The sequence below is a fragment of the Pistacia vera genome, unplaced genomic scaffold, assembly GCF_008641045.1.
Source record: "Pistacia vera cultivar Batoury unplaced genomic scaffold, PisVer_v2 Contig33, whole genome shotgun sequence".
Taxonomy (NCBI): domain Eukaryota; kingdom Viridiplantae; phylum Streptophyta; class Magnoliopsida; order Sapindales; family Anacardiaceae; genus Pistacia; species Pistacia vera.
In genome coordinates, this window is record NW_022196146.1 from 190,961 (window position 1) to 211,937 (window position 20,977).

A 20,977-nucleotide genomic window follows, 5' to 3' on the forward strand; every position below is an offset into this window, starting at 1 on the left:
TTTATTCAAGTATTTGACTAATACAAATATTGTTGGAATTGCCCTTGCTGTTTCTGATATATTTTTGGTTGTGGATTGGTTGTATGTTGGTCTATTTTGTGTGAGAATTACTGTTGGTGGTTTTGTCAATTGATTAATTGCAGTGTTCGTATCAAATTGGTATCAGAGCCGTTGGGGAATGGTAAATCCAAAATGAGAATAGGATGGATAGTGTGGAGAAAGAGATGAACACAGTAAAGGATGATATAGAATCCTTGAAAATTGACATGGGTAGTGTAAAGAATGACAAAAATGAGGGAGTTATTGCGCATGAGAGAAGAGAGGGAAGGTAGAAGAGAACAGGAGAGAGAAAATCATCATCATCGGCAGGAAACCAAACACCAGTAGTGAAGAGAAACAGATCGCGAAGACAGTAGGAAAGACGAAAGAAACACCCGAAAGTTGGAGTTACCCACTTTAATGGTGAAGATCCATTTGGATGGTCATTCAGAGCAGATCGCTACTTCACCATCAACCGTTATCAGGAGACAGAAATGGTGGAAGCAGCAGCAGTTTGCATGGAGGGTAGAGCATTGCTGGTATCAATGGGTTGAATCCAGAGCACCTTTTCAGTCGTGGGAAGCCTTCAAAACAGCATTGATTGATCGTTTTCGTCCATCATTTAGGGTCGGCATATGAGGCTTATTAGCCTTGAAACAAGATGGAACAGTCACGAATATAGGGAAATGTTTGAAACTAACGCGGCACCATTGAAGGATCTGGGTGAAGATTCTGAGGGAATATTTCGAATGGGTTAAAAGAAGAAATTAAAGCTGAATTGAGACTAAGTCAGCCAACTTCCTTGTTTGGGCTGATGGACCAGGCCCATAGAGTAGAAAAATTGTTTTAGAGCAAAATAGGCCCAAAACCATTAAGAATCAAATGATCAAGGGGGACCTTATTCACGGGTCAGTCTGCCCCAGAACACCTTACGTTCCAACTGGTGGAACGCCAACTCAGACCACCAGATCCATCGTCATTTTCGTCAAATCCCAGCAAGATTTCAGAGCGAAGGGAGAAGTCGACTGAGTCTGTGGGGTCCAACAGCCGAACGACAACTTCCGGCGACTCTCCGATCCGAAATCCGTACAAGCGAGAGCGTGGACTATGTTCGCGTGTGACGAAAAATTTGGACCAAATCACAGGGTAAGAAGATCTCTGCAAGTTTTGTTCTCTGGATGACAAGACCCAAACCCACCGGAAGTTGAGACAGAAACACGAAGAAGCCATCGGTGAAGGTAAATCCCTAGCTCTTTCGATAACCCATCGTGGGTATTCATCGGGAAAACTTTGAAATTGAAGGGGGAGATTGGGAATGAGAGTGTGGTGGTTTTGGTGGCCTCCCACAATTTTGTGTCCCATGAGGTCGTCCAGAAGCTAGGGCTGAAGGTGGATGAGGGAGGCCTTTTGGAGTAATGGTTGGGGATGGGTGTACCATTCGGAAAAGGGATTTGTAAAGCAGTAAGGTTGAAGCTTCAGGAAATTGAGTTACAGCAGGATTTTTCCCTTCGAATTAGGAGGTGCCGACGTGGTGTTGGAGTAACATGGTTGAGTAGTTTGGGGGATGTAAGCGCTAATTGGCAGAGGTTAACATGGAATTTAACTGGGCAGGGAGAGGGTGATACTGCTGGGGATCCCTTATTGGTAAAGACTGAGGTCTCACTGAAAGCGATGGTCCGATCCGTACAGGCTACTGGAACTGGTTATGTGTGAGTTTGGAGCCAGTATGAAGGAAGAGACAGTGCAAGAGGAAATAGACCCGGGTTTATTAGAGGTGATAGATAGTTATCCCCAATTGTTTGACCAAAATCCTAAATTGCCACCCCGTAGAGCTCAGGATCATACCATAGAACTTCAACCAGGGTCCAAACCACCCAATATCCGACCATACAAATACCCGTACTTTCAGAAGAATGAAATCGAGCGGCTCGTTGGAAATGTTGACTGCGGGAATTATCCAGCCTAGTGTGAGCCCGTACGCTATTCCTGTCCTATTAGTTAAAAAGAAGGATGGGAGTTGGCGGTTTTGTGTGGATTACCGAGCCCTAAATGATATACAATCCCCGATAAGTTTCCAATACCGACCATTGAAGAATTACTTGATGAATTAGCCGGGGCAACCATTTTCACAAAGTTGGACCTTAAGTCAGGGTACCATCAAATTAGGGTGCGGAGGTTGATGTTCCAAAACAGCCTTCCGCACACATGAGGGGCATTACGAGTTCCTGGTGATGCCTTTCGGACCACTAATGCACCCTCAACGTTTCAAGCTTTAATGAACTCAGTATTTAGACCTTTTCTTCGAAAGTTCATCCTGGTCTTCTTTGATGACATCTTAGTGTATAGCCCCTGCATATCCACACACATCCGCATTTACAACTAACTTTTCAGATTTTGCAGGAACACGAGCTGGTGTTAACAAGAAAAAATGCTCGTTTGGCCAGTCTAAGCTGAATATTTGGTCATATGGTTTCAAAAAAAGGAGTAGAGGCAGATCCGAAAAAGATTGAAGCCATGGTATCCTGGCCGCGACCGTGAATGTGAAGGACTGAGGGCTTCCTTGGGTTGACAGGTTATTATCGGAGGTTCGTAAAAGGGTACGGATCAATCGCGCAGCCCCTTACTCAGTTACTAAAAAAAGATTCCTTTATTGGGATGATCAGCTCAATCAGCTTTTGATAGGCTCAAGGAAGCCATGACCTCCGTACCAGTCTTGACAGTTCCAGATTTCACACGGCCCTTTGAAATTCAGACCGACGCATCCGGCAGAGGTCTTGGGGCTGTTTTGGTGCAACAGGCTCGACCTATAGCTTTCCTCAGCAAGGCATTCTCCCCACAGCGAAGCAAAATCAGTTTATGAGCGGGAATTGATGGCCATTGTTTTTGCAGTCAAGAAATGGAGTCATTATTTACTTGGCAGAAAATTCGTAATCAAGACTGACCAGCGCAGCCTCCAGTTTTTAACGGACCAAAGATCAAAAACTCCAGAGCAACACAAATGATACCAAGCTGATGGGTTTTACTTTTGAAATACAGTACTATCCAGGGGCTTCCAACCGAGTGGCAGACGCTCTTTCAAGAAGGGAAGAGGGGACAATTGGCACACCTTTCAGCCTTATCTACGGTACAATTTTCAGATATGAGGAGATGGCCTCGGAGGCACAAACAGTCCGAAACTCAGGGAAATCATTCAAGACCTTCCCAGGATGCTTCCATCGACCCAACTACTTTCTCCGCAGGGGCTGCCTATTTTAAGGACAGGCTGTTCATTCCAAAAAGGTCTAGATTTGTGTCCAAAATATGGCTGAGTTCCATCAGAGTCCTAGTGGAGGCCATTCAGGTTTCTTCAGAACATACAAGAGATATCTGCATTAGTTTTATGGGAGGGCATCCGGGGAGACATACAAACTACATTAAAGCTTGCGTCACCTGTCAAATTAATAAACAGTCATCATTAAAACCTACTGGACTCCTCCGCCCCTTCCCATTCCGGAACAGGTTTCTGAGGATCTCTCTATGGATTTCATCGGGGGACTGCCACGTTCGAAGGGAGTTGATCCTATTTTGTTGTTGTGGACCGCCTGACCAGTATAGCCACTTTTTTAGTCTTGGTCACCCCACAATGCAAAGGATGTCGCTGCCATATTCGTTAAGGAAGTGGTCCGATTCACGGGTTCCCGAACTCCATTGTTTCTGACAGAGACAACTCTTATAGAGTCAGTTTGGCAGGAGTTGTTCAAGGCTGCCGGCACCGTTCTGAAATTCAGTTCGGCTTATCATCCGCAACCGATGGGCAAACGAGGGTGTCAATCGGTGCCTCGAACGTATCTCCGCTGTTTCTGTAGTTCTCATCCGAAACAGTGGCCCTGTGGCTTGCTTGGGCCGAATACTGGTATAATACACCTATCATGGCTCCATCCGCATGACTCCCTTCAAGGCCCTCTATGGACGCGCCCCCTCCATCCTTTTAAAATTCACAGACGGCCCTTCAACCGGGAAGATGTCAATGTTCAATAACTGCCCGCAATGCCATGTTAAGGAGCTTAAGGACAATTTAGTCGTGGCTCAAGCTCGCATGAAACACATGCTGACCTCCATCGACGAGATGACTGCTTCCAGCCTGGTGACTCAGTTTTCCTGAAGTTACAACCCTACAGATTTAAGTCACTTGCCCAGAAAGTGAATGAAAAACTTAGTCCCCTTTTTATGGTCCTTACCCTGTGTGGAACGCTTGGACCAGTGGCTTATAAATTGGATTTGCCTCCCACAGCCCGTACATCCTGTCTTCCATATTCGCAGCTGAAGAGGATCTACACCAATCGGTACCTATCCAACCCTTACCAGAATCCCTCTCTGAAGACATGGAATTAATGGTTCAGCCAGACACAGTCATCTCTCTCGCGCACTCTCTTAGATGGGTCTAAGAAGTTCTCATCAAATGGCAGCACTTACCTGATTTTGAAGCCACCTGGGAACCATATGAAGTAATTAAAATGCAGTTTCCTCAGTTTCACCTTGAGGACAGGGCTCTTCAAGGGGGGGTATTGATAACCAGCAGTGCATAAAGTCTACAACCGTAAGGGCACAAAGACATTAGAAAGGTGTTAAGGGAGTAGGGACCACAAAGAATAGGTTGTCATGGATAGGAGTCTGTTGGAGAACACAAATTGTGTGTAGGGTATTGTGGAAAGAGGATTAGTATATATTCAGGGAGAGAGTATTATCAAGCACCTGGACTTTTGTTGATAAAATAGTGGAGGCTCCTGGCTCCTCGAAACGCCAGGGTTTATGTTCAGCTTTCTATTTTGCATTTGCTTCAGTTTTATTCAAGTATTTGACTAATACAAATATTGTTGGATTGCCCTTGCTGTTTCTGATATATTTTGGTTGTGATTGGTTGTATGTTGGTCTATTTTGTGTGAGAATTACTGTTGTTGGTTGTCAATTGATTAATCTGCAGGTGTTCGTATCAGCTTGTAACTATACTTTTTGTTACAGTTAAGAATAAACTAAAGCAATGATTTCTGCTCCATTTTTAGAGAACCCAGAGTTTTTTTTTTTTTTTTTTTTTTTTTTTTTTTTTTCCCCCTTTTAATTTTTTATTTTGGTAAGAAACATGAAACCAATTTATTGACTAGAAGCAATGATTATTTGTTCTTTTGTTTGCTTGAATGAATATTTTAAGTGGTTTAAATGAAGACTCTTAGTTAAATTTATTGTTGCTTTTCAAACATTTTAGGCTAGTGTTAAGAAAGTTTGGAGTTCGTTAGAGGAGGACATTATTCCATCACTGTCTACTGGTAGGAGTAACTGGCTGGAGCTACAGTCAAAGCTTATCTCTAAGCAATACAAAGAATCAACCATTTGTGTGGCAGGAGGTATGAAGGTGACGGTATTTTAAATGAAGTTATATATTTTTTTACCTTTTATTCTCAAACCATTATCTCCAATTTTGGTAAATGGTTGTCCATTTTTCTGCTTGAAAGTCTCTTCAGATTGGAGCTTCTGGATTGATTTATAATTATTTACTGTCTCACCGAGCTTGAAGTTATATGAACTTATGTTGTCTTTTCACCAAACCTTTGACCAACTTTTTGTTGCTCTTGAATATTCTGCCCAAAATTTTTTCTACCTTTTATTTTATTATAGTGGAACTGGGGGATATCTAGGCTTGGTGAACTAGTAACGGATGGCTAAATGCCTAAATTCCTCTTCTTTATTGTGATTTCCCTTTTAGCCCTAAATCAATTTATTTAAATTTAAATTATTTTATAATTCAATAATTATTTTACTAAAATATTGAGGATTAAATATTTTAAAATTTTAAGAAATTTCAAAAACTCAAAAATCTTCAAACCAGTCAATGCTAATCAAATTCACCGGATGGTGAATTTCTGTCAGCCGCTAGCATCACCACCAGCCGAGCGCTCAGCGTTGACGATCTGCCAAATCCGCCAATCTAGGCATATTCTGGCCGTTGAAACCGTCGTAACGTCATGGTGCCGTTTTCTGCGTCAGGTTTGCCAGATCGCCGTTCATTTTGCATGCGCTGGCAGTGACGCTGAAAGCGTGGGGCAAATTCTTCGCTGGCGTTTTGAACCGCGTTGACCGGTCTGAAATTTTTTAAATTTAAAAATTTTTGAATTTTGAAATTCCATATTTAAATAAAAATAAATATTTTATTTATAAATAAAATATTTTCTTTTCCTGAGAATTAATGCTAGACTTAGAAATTATGTAACAAATTCTTATATAAAAACTGACATGGTATAAATTAATGGAAGAGTGAATACTAAATGTCAATTCAATAAATGTTCAATATGATGTGTTGATAGAAGAGTAATGTTACATCAGTTTGTATATAATTTATTATATACATAGTTTTTATATGCAGTACTATCTTTCTTGAAATGAGCAATAATTTCTTTTCTTTTTTTTAAAATGCCTGCCGAAGGCATAATATTTGAATTACTATTCAAAATCTAAAGGATCAAAAATTATAGGAAAGTAGCGATCATACTACATTCTGGCTTAAATTCAACATCTATCTGCTGCCCAGGGCTTAGGGAAGTGCAAGTTTGCTTTGAAGATTTAGTCTTAGGAATTTCATCAGCTAGGTTATACATGTTTTGAAAGAAGATAAGATAAACTGCGAGTTTATGTATTTTTAGTCTTAATATCAATGATGATCTCCTGGTTCTTAGGTGGTTGGGAGACTGATAGAACACCACCTCTGTAACTCACACACTCAAGCAGCACAGTTCTATCTTTCAGACTAAAGCAAACCAAACCAGTAATCAAAACACAATTCAAATGAAACGTGTATATTGATAAAAAAAGATTAGAGAGAAACACTTTGGCTAATGTAAATGTACTACCTAACCGACCAAAATAAAGCTCAAAAGATAAAATGAAAGACATAAGAAAAATCAAAGAAACAGCTTAACGTCGAGGGCCAGCATCCTCCCTTTCCCTTTTTCCTTACTTTTCTGAATATTCCCTATTTTGACATTCTCCCCTTTTTAAATCCTCCAGCACTACCTCATAACAGAATTCCTTACGGTCCTTATATAATCTGTCCTCTACTATTCTTTCACACTTCACGCACCCACTTGTAATTCTCTATTTTGCACCCTTACCTTTCCTACTGTAGACCAGCACCTCATAGTCATGGGTTCTATCAGAGACTTTCTAAGTTACTGTTATATTGAAATAATTAGTAATTCTTGTGTCTTTTTTAATTTGTTTTCTTTATCCCTTTGCAGAACCAGTAAAAGTTAATATTGAATTCAAGAATCCTTTGCAAATCCCTATTTCCCTCTCAAGTGTTACTTTGATATGCGAGCTTTCTCCAAGATCTGATGAAACGAATATGGGTAAAATACTTTCAATTTCTCTCTTTTCTTTTTCCAATTTAATCTTGGCAAATGTGTGTATAGAAATTAGTAAATCGATATTTTGGTGCCACACAGATGCAGGTAACTCAACCATTGAGCTTCAGAAAGAGGAAGAATTAAAAAGTTCTACAACCATGGGGTATGTATGTGTGTATTGACAATTATTATTTCAAGATTGATTTGATTTCATGTCAACATGTTTATTATTTTTAATGTTGCATGCACATCTCTTTTGATTATGTTTGCTACTGCTATTTTAGCTGTTTGCTTGACTACTGCAGGGATATGAGTTCTGAAGTTTCTTCATTTACTTTATCTGAGGCTGATGTTCTGTTAGAAAGCGGTGAAGCAATTTTGGTGAGCTTATGATGTGTTTGTGTTTGAATTCTGCATGTCATTGATATGCAATCTCATTCTTAAATTTCAGTGTAATTTGGTGTGCAAGGTAGTTAGTGCACATTTTTATTTGATTTGTGAATTCATATGAAGAGGGATGTGACCGCTAGCAAATCAGCTAATTGCATGCAGTGCTGACGATTTTTGAACCATCTTTGTAGCTCCAAAATGTTTCAGTTTATGCTCCTACCTAGTTTGAAAGAAGCTAATTAAGATGAAGATGATTTTCTTTGGGATAGAGTTTTTATTTTATGCTTCTTTATGGTCTTCAGTTTCAAAAAAGTTCCAGATTACTTATTTTTTCTTCATTTTTAGAGATTGTTTGTGCACATGCTTGTACATGTATGTATGTTTGTATTGATGAGCATGATTCTTTTCCTTGACACCATGTTTTTTAGTTTTGGAACATTTTGTTCTTCACTTTTCATGCCTACAAAAACACTTAATGTTTTCAATTTTATTTACTTTTAGGTACAACTAACTGTTACTCCCAAGGTTGAAGGCATTTTGAAAATTGTTGGCGTTAGATGGAAACTATCAGGTTCTGTAGTTGGTCTGTATAACTTCGAGACTAATGTTGTCAAGAAGAGAATTGCAAAGGGAAGACGGGGAGCAAAGTCTTCTCCTAGCAATGACTTGAAGTTTCTGGTTATCGAGGTGCACACTCTTCCCTCTCCTCCCTTTATCTTTTCTGAAATTTGCTTCACAGACTGGGCTGGAGCATGCTTTTCTGTTTTTAATCCGTATTCCTCACTTACAGAGTCTACCCAAGCTTGAGGGCTTCATTCGTCATATACCAGAAAGAGCATATGCTGGAGATTTGCAGCACTTAATTTTGGAGTTAAGGAACCCATCAGAATTTTCTGTGAAGGTATATATTTGGCCATCTGAGTCTCAATCCAAAATGAGGACTGATGGCAATTTGTAACATTACTTTCCACTTTCCCATCTTTCTCAACATCAACATAATAAATTTTTCTCTAAAAGAAAGATAATAATCTCAGACTGCTGTGCATAGCTGAATTGTCTTAAAGACATTCATGTTTTGGGATGACTAATTCTGTAGCTTCATGTGTGAGGCAGAGCCTAATATTTTCTACGTATGTGCATGTCCTTCTGTGGGAACGCTTTGATATTTGCTTATAAAGTTTATGTCATGGATCCTAATATATGTGAGCAGAATTTGAAGATCAAGGTCAGTCATCCGAGATTCCTTTGTGTCGGGAAGCAGGATGAATTGATGAAAGAATTTCCTGCTTGCTTAGAAAAGAAGACAGTTGCTGAACAAAGTGGTGCTCTTGGTAACTCTAGTAAAAGGCCTCATGCTCTGTTTTTATTTCCAGAGGTTAGCTTGAAAGTTACTCTTGTGCATTTTCTATTGGCAAATTATGTCAAATTGTTGTCGGTCCATTTGTTGGTCTAATGCCTTCTATTTGTCTGTGTTCAGGACATAACAGTACAAGGCAACGCACCTTTACTGTGGCCTCTCTGGTTTCGCGCTGCTGTCCCTGGAAATATTTCCTTGTTGATAACAATATATTATGAGATGGGAAATATGTCAAGTGTCATAAAATACCGAACCCTACGAATGCGTTATAACATGCAGGTTTGTGCTTGAATATGGAAAGAGGAAGTTTGCTTGGTTTGATTTATTATCCTTTCTTGGTACTGTTATTTACTGGTGATGGCTTACACTCTTGCGAATCTTCTGTGGCTGATATGTCAAGAGATCTTTATTGTCGTAGCACATAAATAGACAAACATGATGTATAGTTTTCTTGGTGCTATGTGTTAAGACCTTTCCATTTGTGTTTCTTATAATATTCCATGCTTTCTCCTTTTCTTGTGAGAACAGAGTATTCTCACGTACGTTAATGATTCCAAATCCTATGCTAATTAAACTATTTCCTCTCAAATAAGCACCTACCCTCATGCTTATTGATTATGGGCCTGATCAGTGGTAATATATCTTATTCCTTTTTAACAGGTTTTACCATCATTGAATGTTGCATATCAAATTAGTCCCTGTCCATCGAGATTGCGGCAGTTCCTTGTGCGCATGGACATTTTAAACCAGACCAGTTCAGAGAGTTTCCAGGTTCATCAGTTATCAGCTGTTGGGCACCAGTGGGAAATTTCATTGCTTCAACCTTTTGATGTCATCTTTCCTTCAAAATCTTTATTTACTGGTCAAGCATTATCATGTTTCTTCATCCTTAAGGTTGATTCTCTTTATTTTTTTCCTCTTTATCTCTGCGTAAGAAATGACTGATTTTCTTTTGTTGTCTATATAAAAAAGAACAATTATAATCATTGTGATTTCTGTTATTAATGCATGATTGTCTGTATGTAACTACTATTTTGTTAACTTCTCAAATCTTAATAATCAAGGTGGTGTTTGGGTGGGTTGAAGCTGATCCAATCTCAGCATTAGCTGAGCTCCCTACGATTGGAGTTTTTCAATTTTGGGTTGAGAATTATTAAGCAGAACTTAGTTTTGGTTAAGCTAGTTGAGTCTTCTGCAACCCATCTTGACCTGTGATATTCATATGAATCTAGAGATTAGAATCATTATTTTCCTTGATGAAGGGATGGTTTGGTGCACTTGTAGTGTCTTAATTCTTCTTTGAATCACTTGTCTGTACAATTCAGAATATATTTGTTGATTAAACTAGCCCAGCCAGGCCTAAGCTGCTCTAAATCAAGCTCCGAAGATTAAGGATAGTTTGAGTTGGATGGGTTTGGCATGTTTTTGATGTGTGATTACTAGGGTGTGCCTAGCCGCCTCATTTGCAGCCGTAACTTGCTTCACCTTCTTCCTAATTTGTCAATGTCAGCATCAGATTCAAAATCATTAGTCCATGCATTAGTTTGTCAGAGCCGTACTTATGACTTTGAATTATATTCTTTATTCTAATATTACACTGTCTGCTTCAACTTCACCAATTTGCATTGTTATTGTTTGGTAACTAAATTTGCACCCTACCTTTCCTACTGTAGACCAGCCCTCATAGTCATGGTTTCTATCAGAGACTTTCTAAGTTGTTACTGATATTTGAAATAATTAGTAATTCTTGTGTCTTTTTAATTTGTTTTCTTTATCCCTTTGCAACCAGTAAAGTAAATATTGAATTCAAGAATCCTTTGCAAATCCCTATTTCCCTCTCAAGTGTTACTTTGATATGCGAGCTTTCTCCAGATCTGATGAAACGAATATGGTTAAAATACTTTCAATTTCTCTCTTTTCTTTTTCCAATTAATCTTGGCAAATGTGTGTATAGAAATTAGTAAATCGATATTTGGTGCCACACAGATGCAGGTAACTCAACATTGAGCTTCAGAAAGAGGAAGAATTAAAAAGTTCTACAACCTTGGGTATGTATGTGTGTATTGACAATTATTATTTCAAGATTGATTTGATTTCATGTCAACATGTTTATTATTTTTAATGTTGCATGCACATCTCTTTTGATTATGTTTGCTACTGCTATTTTAGCTGTTTGCTTGACTACTGCAGGGATATGAGTTCTGAAGTTTCTTCATTTACTTTATCTGAGGCTGATGTTCTGTTAGAAAGCGGTGAAGCAATTTTGGTGAGCTTATGATGTGTTTGTGTTTGAATTCTGCATGTCATTGATATGCAATCTCATTCTTAATTTCAGTGTAATTTGGTGTGCAAGTTAGTTAGTGCACATTTTTATTTGATTTGTGAATTCATATGAAGGGATGTGACCGCTAGCAAATCAGCTAATTGCATGCAGTGCTGACGATTTTTGAACCATCTTTGTAGCTCCAAAATGTTTCAGTTTATGCTCCTACCTAGTTTGAAAAGCTAATTAAGATGAAGATGATTTTCTTTGGGATAGAGTTTTTATTTTATGCTTCTTTATGTGTCTTCAGTTTCAAAAAGTTCCAGAATACTTATTTTTTCTTCATTTTTAGAGATTGTTTGTGCACATGCTTATACATGTATGTATGTTTTATTGATGAGCATGATTCTTTTCCTTGACACCATGTTTTTTAGTTTTGGAACATTTTGTTTTCACTTTTCATGCCTACAAAAACACTTAATGTTTTCAATTTTATTTACTTTTAGGTACTGAGGGTAATTGTGGAAAGAGGATTAGTATATATTCAGGGAGAGTAGTATTATCAAGCACCTGGACTTTTGTTGATAAAATAGTGGAGGCTCCTGGCTCCTCGAAACGCCAGGGTTTATGTTCAGCTTTATTCTATTTTGCATTTGCTTCAGTTTTATTCAAGTATTTGACTAATACAAATATTGTTGGAATTGCCCTTGCTGTTTCTGATATATTTTTGGTTGTGGATTGGTTGTATGTTGGTCTATTTTGTGTGAGAATTACTGTTGGTTGGTTGTCAATTGATTAATCTGCAGGTGTTCGTATCAGCTTGTAACTATACTTTTTGTTACAGTTAAGAAATAAACTAAAGCAATGATTTCTGCTCCATTTTTAGAGCAACCCAGAGTTTTTTTTTTTTCCCCTTTTAATTTTTATTTTTGGTAAGAAACATGAAACCAATTTATTGACTAGAAGCAATGATTATTTGTTCTTTTGTTTGCTTGAATGAATATTTTAAGTGGTTTAAATGAAGACTCTTAGTTAAATTTATTGTTGCTTTTCAAACATTTTAGGCTAGTGTTAGAGAAAGTTTGTGGAGTTCGTTAGAGGAGGACATTATTCCATCACTGTCTACTGGTAGGAGTAACTGGCTGGAGCTACAGTCAAAGCTTATCTCTAAGCAATACAAAGAATCAAACATTTGTGTGGCAGGAGGTATGCAGGTGACGGTATTTTAAATGAAGTTATATATTTTTTTACCTTTTATTCTTAAACCATTATCATCCAATTTTGGTATAATGGTTGTCCATTTTTCTGCTTGAAAGTCTCTTCAGATTGGAGCTTCTGGATTGATTTATAATTATTTACTGTTACACCGGAGCTTGAAGTTATATGAACTTATGTTGTCTTTTTCACCAAAACCTTTGACCAACTTTTTGTTGCTCTTGAAATATTCTGCTCAAAATTTTATTCTACCTTTTATTTTATTATAGTGGAACTGGGGGATATCTAGGCTTGGTGAACTAGTAACGGATGGCTAAAATGCCTAAATTTCCTCTTCTTTTAATTGTGATTTCCCTTTTTAGCCCTAAATCAATTTATTTAAATTTAAATTATTTTATAATTCAATAATTATTTTACTAAAATATTAAGGGATTAAATATTTTAAAATTTTAAGAAATTTCAAAAACTCAAAAATCTTCAAACCAGTCAATGCTAATCAAATTCACCAGATGGTGAATTTCTGTCACGCAGCTAGCATCACCACCAGCGCGAGCGCTCAGCAGTTGACGATCTGCCAATCCAGGCAGATTCCGGCTGTCAATCTAGGCATATTCTGGCCGTTGAAAACCGGGGTCGTAACGTCATGGTGCCGGTTTTCTGCTGTCAGGATTTGCCCAGATCGTCAGCCGTTCATTTTGCATGCGCTGGCAGTGACGCTGAAAGCGTGGGGCAAATTCTTCAGCTGGCGTGTTTGACCGGCGTTGACCGGTCTGAAATTTTTTAAATTTAAAAATTTTTGAATTTTGAAATTCCATATTTAAATAAAAAATAAATATTTTATTTATAAATAAAATATTTTCTTTTCCTGAGAATTAATGTTAGACTTAGAAATTATGTTACAAATTCTTATACAAAAACTGACATGGTATAAATTAATGGAAGAGTGAATACTAAATGTCAATTCAATTAATGTTCAATAAATGATGTGTTGATAGAAGAGTAATGTTACATCAGTTTGTATATAATTTATTATATACATAGTTTTTATATGCAGTACTATCTTTCTTGAAATGAGCAATAATTTCTTTTCTTTTTTTTAAAATGCCTGCCGAAGGCATAATATTTGAATTACTAATCAAAATCTAAAGGATCAAAAATTATAGGAAAGTAGCGATCATACTACATTCTGGCTTAAATTCAACATCTATCTGCTGCCCAGGGCTTAGGGAAGTGCAAGTTTGCTTTGAAGATTTAGTCTTAGGAATTTCATCTGCTAGGTTATACATGTTTTGAAAGAAGATAAGATAAACTGCGAGTTTATGTATTTTTAGTCTTAATATCAATGATGATCTCCTGGTTCTTAGGTGGTTGGGAGACTGATAGAACACCACCTCTGTAACTTACGCACTCAAGCAACACAGTTCTATCTTTCAAACTAAAGCAAACCAAACCAGTAATCAAAACACGATTCAAATGAAACTTGTATATTGATAAAAAAGATTAGAGAGAAACACTTTGGCTAATGTAAATCTACTACCTATCCGACCAAAATAAAACTCAAGATAAAATGAAAGACATAAGAAAAATTAAAGAAACAGCTAAACGTCGAGGGCCAGCATCCTCCCTTTCCCTTTTTCCTTACCTTTCTGAATATCCCCTATTTTGACATTCTCCCCTTTTTAAATCCTCCGGCACTACCTCATAACAGAATTCCTTACGGTCCCTATATAATCTGTCCTCTACTATTCTTTCACACTTCACGCACCCACTTGTAATTCTCTATTTCGCACCCTTACCTTTCCTATTGTAGACCAGCACCTCATAGTCATGGGTTCTATCAGAGACTTTCTAAGTTACTGTTATATTGAAATAATTAGTAATTCTTGTGTCTTTTTTAATTTGTTTTCTTTATCCCTTTGCAGAACCAGTAAAAGTAAATATTGAATTCAAGAATCCTTTGCAAATCCCTATTTCCCTCTCAAGTGTTACTTTGATATGCGAGCTTTCTCCAAGATCTGATGAAACGAATATGGGTAAAATACTTTCAATTTCTCTCTTTTCTTTTTCCAATTTAATCTTGGCAAATGTGTGTATAGAAATTAGTAAATCGATATTTTGGTGCCACACAGATGCAGGTAACTCAACCATTGAGCTTCAGAAAGAGGAAGAATTAAAAAGTTCTACAACCATGGGGTATGTATGTGTGTATTGACAATTATTATTTCAAGATTGATTTGATTTCATGTCAACATGTTTATTATTTTTAATGTTGCATGCACATCTCTTTTGATTATGTTTGCTACTGCTATTTTAGCTGTTTGCTTGACTACTGCAGGGATATGAGTTCTGAAGTTTCTTCATTTACTTTATCTGAGGCTGATGTTCTGTTAGAAAGCGGTGAAGCAATTTTGGTGAGCTTATGATGTGTTTGTGTTTGAATTCTGCATGTCATTGATATGCAATCTCATTCTTAAATTTCAGTGTAATTTGGTGTGCAAGGTAGTTAGTGCACATTTTTATTTGATTTGTGAATTCATATGAAGAGGGATGTGACCGCTAGCAAATCAGCTAATTGCATGCAGTGCTGACGATTTTTGAACCATCTTTGTAGCTCCAAAATGTTTCAGTTTATGCTCCTACCTAGTTTGAAAGAAGCTAATTAAGATGAAGATGATTTTCTTTGGGATAGAGTTTTTATTTTATGCTTCTTTATGGTCTTCAGTTTCAAAAAAGTTCCAGATTACTTATTTTTTCTTCATTTTTAGAGATTGTTTGTGCACATGCTTGTACATGTATGTATGTTTGTATTGATGAGCATGATTCTTTTCCTTGACACCATGTTTTTTAGTTTTGGAACATTTTGTTCTTCACTTTTCATGCCTACAAAAACACTTAATGTTTTCAATTTTATTTACTTTTAGGTACAACTAACTGTTACTCCCAAGGTTGAAGGCATTTTGAAAATTGTTGGCGTTAGATGGAAACTATCAGGTTCTGTAGTTGGTCTGTATAACTTCGAGACTAATGTTGTCAAGAAGAGAATTGCAAAGGGAAGACGGGGAGCAAAGTCTTCTCCTAGCAATGACTTGAAGTTTCTGGTTATCGAGGTGCACACTCTTCCCTCTCCTCCCTTTATCTTTTCTGAAATTTGCTTCACAGACTGGGCTGGAGCATGCTTTTCTGTTTTTAATCCGTATTCCTCACTTACAGAGTCTACCCAAGCTTGAGGGCTTCATTCGTCATATACCAGAAAGAGCATATGCTGGAGATTTGCAGCACTTAATTTTGGAGTTAAGGAACCCATCAGAATTTTCTGTGAAGGTATATATTTGGCCATCTGAGTCTCAATCCAAAATGAGGACTGATGGCAATTTGTAACATTACTTTCCACTTTCCCATCTTTCTCAACATCAACATAATAAATTTTTCTCTAAAAGAAAGATAATAATCTCAGACTGCTGTGCATAGCTGAATTGTCTTAAAGACATTCATGTTTTGGGATGACTAATTCTGTAGCTTCATGTGTGAGGCAGAGCCTAATATTTTCTACGTATGTGCATGTCCTTCTGTGGGAACGCTTTGATATTTGCTTATAAAGTTTATGTCATGGATCCTAATATATGTGAGCAGAATTTGAAGATCAAGGTCAGTCATCCGAGATTCCTTTGTGTCGGGAAGCAGGATGAATTGATGAAAGAATTTCCTGCTTGCTTAGAAAAGAAGACAGTTGCTGAACAAAGTGGTGCTCTTGGTAACTCTAGTAAAAGGCCTCATGCTCTGTTTTTATTTCCAGAGGTTAGCTTGAAAGTTACTCTTGTGCATTTTCTATTGGCAAATTATGTCAAATTGTTGTCGGTCCATTTGTTGGTCTAATGCCTTCTATTTGTCTGTGTTCAGGACATAACAGTACAAGGCAACGCACCTTTACTGTGGCCTCTCTGGTTTCGCGCTGCTGTCCCTGGAAATATTTCCTTGTTGATAACAATATATTATGAGATGGGAAATATGTCAAGTGTCATAAAATACCGAACCCTACGAATGCGTTATAACATGCAGGTTTGTGCTTGAATATGGAAAGAGGAAGTTTGCTTGGTTTGATTTATTATCCTTTCTTGGTACTGTTATTTACTGGTGATGGCTTACACTCTTGCGAATCTTCTGTGGCTGATATGTCAAGAGATCTTTATTGTCGTAGCACATAAATAGACAAACATGATGTATAGTTTTCTTGGTGCTATGTGTTAAGACCTTTCCATTTGTGTTTCTTATAATATTCCATGCTTTCTCCTTTTCTTGTGAGAACAGAGTATTCTCACGTACGTTAATGATTCCAAATCCTATGCTAATTAAACTATTTCCTCTCAAATAAGCACCTACCCTCATGCTTATTGATTATGGGCCTGATCAGTGGTAATATATCTTATTCCTTTTTAACAGGTTTTACCATCATTGAATGTTGCATATCAAATTAGTCCCTGTCCATCGAGATTGCGGCAGTTCCTTGTGCGCATGGACATTTTAAACCAGACCAGTTCAGAGAGTTTCCAGGTTCATCAGTTATCAGCTGTTGGGCACCAGTGGGAAATTTCATTGCTTCAACCTTTTGATGTCATCTTTCCTTCAAAATCTTTATTTACTGGTCAAGCATTATCATGTTTCTTCATCCTTAAGGTTGATTCTCTTTATTTTTTTCCTCTTTATCTCTGCGTAAGAAATGACTGATTTTCTTTTGTTGTCTATATAAAAAAGAACAATTATAATCATTGTGATTTCTGTTATTAATGCATGATTGTCTGTATGTAACTACTATTTTGTTAACTTCTCAAATCTTAATAATCAAGGTGGTGTTTGGGTGGGTTGAAGCTGATCCAATCTCAGCATTAGCTGAGCTCCCTACGATTGGAGTTTTTCAATTTTGGGTTGAGAATTATTAAGCAGAACTTAGTTTTGGTTAAGCTAGTTGAGTCTTCTGCAACCCATCTTGACCTGTGATATTCATATGAATCTAGAGATTAGAATCATTATTTTCCTTGATGAAGGGATGGTTTGGTGCACTTGTAGTGTCTTAATTCTTCTTTGAATCACTTGTCTGTACAATTCAGAATATATTTGTTGATTAAACTAGCCCAGCCAGGCCTAAGCTGCTCTAAATCAAGCTCCGAAGATTAAGGATAGTTTGAGTTGGATGGGTTTGGCATGTTTTTGATGTGTGATTACTAGGGTGTGCCTAGCCGCCTCATTTGCAGCCGTAACTTGCTTCACCTTCTTCCTAATTTGTCAATGTCAGCATCAGATTCAAAATCATTAGTCCATGCATTAGTTTGTCAGAGCCGTACTTATGACTTTGAATTATATTCTTTATTCTAATATTACACTGTCTGCTTCAACTTCACCAATTTGCATTGTTATTGTTTGGTAACTAAGTTATTCTTTGGCTTCAGAATCAAGGCAAATCATTGACTTCTAAAGATAAAAGCTCATCTCTTTCCCTTCCTCTCCTTGAGAGTGATGTAAATCTTCAGGCCAGCAATGACAGGCTCTTTGATATATCTAGCTCACCTTTGGCTGATTTTCACTGTTGTGAAAGGTCACAAGGAGTGTCTTCCCAGGTTTGTTATTTTCTTGCTAGATAATGTCCAGTGAAATTATCAGAACCATTGCCCAATTTGAAATTGTTTTCTGTATTCAATATTACCATTTCTTTCTTGTGGCTCAGAGCAAGTCTTATTTAAATATAAGATGTAACTGGAGATGCTTTGCATGCAATGTGGTGCTTTAAACATTTAGATCAAAATGCATGTTTGGTCTTAATTCTTTGCACGGTTTTTGTTGTATTATTTATATTATGAGGTCCTGTTTCTTCTTGTATCAGGATGACCCAAATACAGTTGACTTCATTTTGATATCTTGGCTGCCAAAGACTGATGGGGTTTCCGATTCACGTCTATTTTCTCACCATGCATGTTATTGCAGGCAAGGCTTTGATTATTGATTTCAATTGTGAATTTGAATTGCTAGCTACAGTTTTCTTAATTTGTTACTTTCCCGTTTGCTCATCTTTCTTCTGAAATTATTTTCTTTTTTTATAGTATATTGAGCACAAGTCCAATAACATGGCTGATTGATGGACCTCGGACCACACATCATAATTTCAATGCTTCTTTCTGCCAAATAAATTTAAGGATGACGCTTCACAACTCATCAGATACGGTTGCATCTGTGCGTGTCAACACCTTTGATTCCTCAAGTAGTAGTGGTCAATCAAGCGGTGCGACCACAACACAAGCGTCTGTTCCATCTGGCAACCAGTCAGGGTGGCATGAAGTCCGTGCATTGACTGAAATTAAAGTTACATCTAGTATTCCCAGAAACGAAGTTGGAAAATCGCCATCACTGGGAAGTGTCTTCCCATATATTTGGTCTGGATCAAGTGCTACAAGTGTCCGCCTTGAACCTAAATCAACAGCTGAAATTCTGCTTGAAATTTGCGTATTTTCTCCTGGAACATATGATCTATCAAACTATTCATTGAATTGGAATCTTTTGGGTGTTAATGATCAAGGAAATGAAGAAGAGGGAACAAAGCAGTCTTCAGGTACTTGTTACGGGTATCCATATTTTTTGACTGTTCTAGAATCTGCTTGAACCATTGGGTTTATGTTTGTCGGCTGCCTTTCACCACTCTCAGGTATGCCATCCTGGATGTAGTAAATTTTGTACTTCCATTTGTAAATTATTATGTTTTGGTGTATATTCTTCTTGTTCTTTTTACGAGAAAAGGAATAGTGAAAAAGCTTAGCAAAAGCAGGAAACAGATTATAATTCTTTCCTAGTTCGCAAAGAGTAAAAATAATTTACCACCAGTTGATGTAATTGAACCCACCTTTGTTGAATAGAGAATTCTGAATGATTTGCCTGATGCACATTTTCCTATATTACCAACTGGAAGGTCTACGGTCTACCACTACCAGTCAGTTTGAGTTGAACCATTAACGAAAACAGCTGGTAGTGGTCGGTTAAATTGTTAGGAGTTAAATGGGTCGTTTTATAGGAGGGATTTGAACCCTCACGATTTCAAAAGTCAGATGGATTTTTCCCTTTTTACAATAAATTTCACTGTTGCCGGTATTGATATTAACATTTAGAATGGATCTCGACATATTGTATTTCTTTAGCCAGTATGATTTGGCTAAATTTTTAACATTTATCAGTTGTAAAATTATTTATCAAAAGTTTTAGCGCTGATGAATCTTTAAGAACTTTCTAATATTTCTTTGTTATCTGGGCCTGCTTTTAAATCAGAGAGTTCAACCATTTACGCTTAGAGGTGCTTTTATATTTTTTATTTATTGACGTCGAAACTTGAATATTACTAATATGACATTGTATTGTTACCAGTGTGACATTATATTTTTATGATTAGGCATTATTTGGAAACATTGTCCTAACTGATGTTTTCAGGAATTGATTTCAGATATTGGTTAGACTTTTGATGTCTAGTAAAAGTCTGGTAATATTATCCCCCTAGAACCATTATTGGGTGGTCGAATGATCAACTACTTTTGAGTATATTATTCAAGAGATTATGAGTTTGATTTATCTCGGCTGTTAATATGGGTGATTACTGAAGTTTTTATTTGGCTAGTAGTTAAAGTCTTTCAAAGTCTTGAAAGATTAGTGGAGGAATTCAACTCTCTTGTTTCTCAACCATTTGGTCAGGAAGTCTTTTCTTTTATTTAATACACTTAAAAGCTTGAGGTCAAGTCTCCCTATCTCTTCCTTTCAAGGCCAAGTCCTTTTGATCTTGTCTTATTGGGATTGACTCCTTTTCGTTATTTTGTCTTCAACGGAACGGTTTAGTCAAACACCAGACAATTCATTGAACCCTGAACTAGATTGTACAGCCAACTTTCAAATCTGAGATTTCCTTTCAGTTGTGGAAGAGGGTAGAAATTTACCAACCAATTAGACCAACGTGTGCAAATAACTATTCAAGTGGGTTCAACGAAGGAGTTCTTTAGAAAAGACGAAAGTCTTCTGTGATACGTATGGATATGTGTTTATCTAATCACACGATGTTTTGCAAATTATGCGAGTTGATATGACTTGAAACAATTTAATTGATATACATGTGTAACTTTATGGAGTATACAAGGGGTTGTTTGGGTGGTCAATAGAGGGTTTATTTTTCTTTATTGATTTTTTGGATTCAAACTACTTTGGAGTTATTTTTACATTTGTATCTTATTTTAAATTTGGATTTGTAGTATTTTCAATAGGCTAGTTAAGGGTTAACAATTAATTATATGTCTCACTTATACAAAAAAAAAAAAAAAAAAA

The 20,977-nt window shown here is 37.1% G+C and overlaps 2 protein-coding genes across 2 annotated transcripts in view; both read left to right on the plus strand.

The window, feature by feature from the left end:
* LOC116137538 (trafficking protein particle complex subunit 8-like) overlaps positions 1-19,945 on the plus strand; it is a 28,332-nt gene extending 8,387 nt beyond the window's left edge. Inside the window, exons 17-28 of the mRNA XM_031423237.1 lie at positions 12,487-12,628; positions 14,560-14,670; positions 14,767-14,830; positions 14,973-15,048; positions 15,559-15,744; positions 15,848-15,958; positions 16,268-16,432; positions 16,535-16,693; positions 17,075-17,308; positions 18,079-18,246; positions 18,510-18,610; positions 18,727-19,945. Coding sequence (XP_031279097.1) covers positions 12,487-12,628; positions 14,560-14,670; positions 14,767-14,830; positions 14,973-15,048; positions 15,559-15,744; positions 15,848-15,958; positions 16,268-16,432; positions 16,535-16,693; positions 17,075-17,308; positions 18,079-18,246; positions 18,510-18,610; positions 18,727-19,282 — 2,073 coding nt within the window. The 3' untranslated portion in view covers positions 19,283-19,945. The remainder of the gene's footprint in view (positions 1-12,486; positions 12,629-14,559; positions 14,671-14,766; positions 14,831-14,972; positions 15,049-15,558; positions 15,745-15,847; positions 15,959-16,267; positions 16,433-16,534; positions 16,694-17,074; positions 17,309-18,078; positions 18,247-18,509; positions 18,611-18,726) is intronic.
* LOC116137537 lies at positions 7,305-10,788 on the plus strand. Its single transcript, XM_031423236.1, has 8 exons — positions 7,305-7,415; positions 7,512-7,575; positions 7,718-7,793; positions 8,304-8,489; positions 8,593-8,703; positions 9,013-9,177; positions 9,280-9,438; positions 9,820-10,788. The coding sequence occupies exons 1-8, from the start codon at positions 7,412-7,414 to the stop codon at positions 10,102-10,104; spliced, it is 1,050 nt and encodes a 349-aa protein (XP_031279096.1). The 5' UTR covers positions 7,305-7,411; the 3' UTR covers positions 10,105-10,788.
* Positions 19,946-20,977: the final 1,032 nt, after the last annotated feature.

Excerpts from the sequence above, each read along its gene's own strand:
- LOC116137537 (XM_031423236.1), top strand. Across the intron at positions 7,576-7,717 it reads AAAAGTTCTACAACCATGGG|GGATATGAGTTCTGAAGTTT; the intron begins GTATGTATGTGT and ends TGACTACTGCAG. Across the intron at positions 8,490-8,592 it reads TGAAGTTTCTGGTTATCGAG|AGTCTACCCAAGCTTGAGGG; the intron begins GTGCACACTCTT and ends CCTCACTTACAG.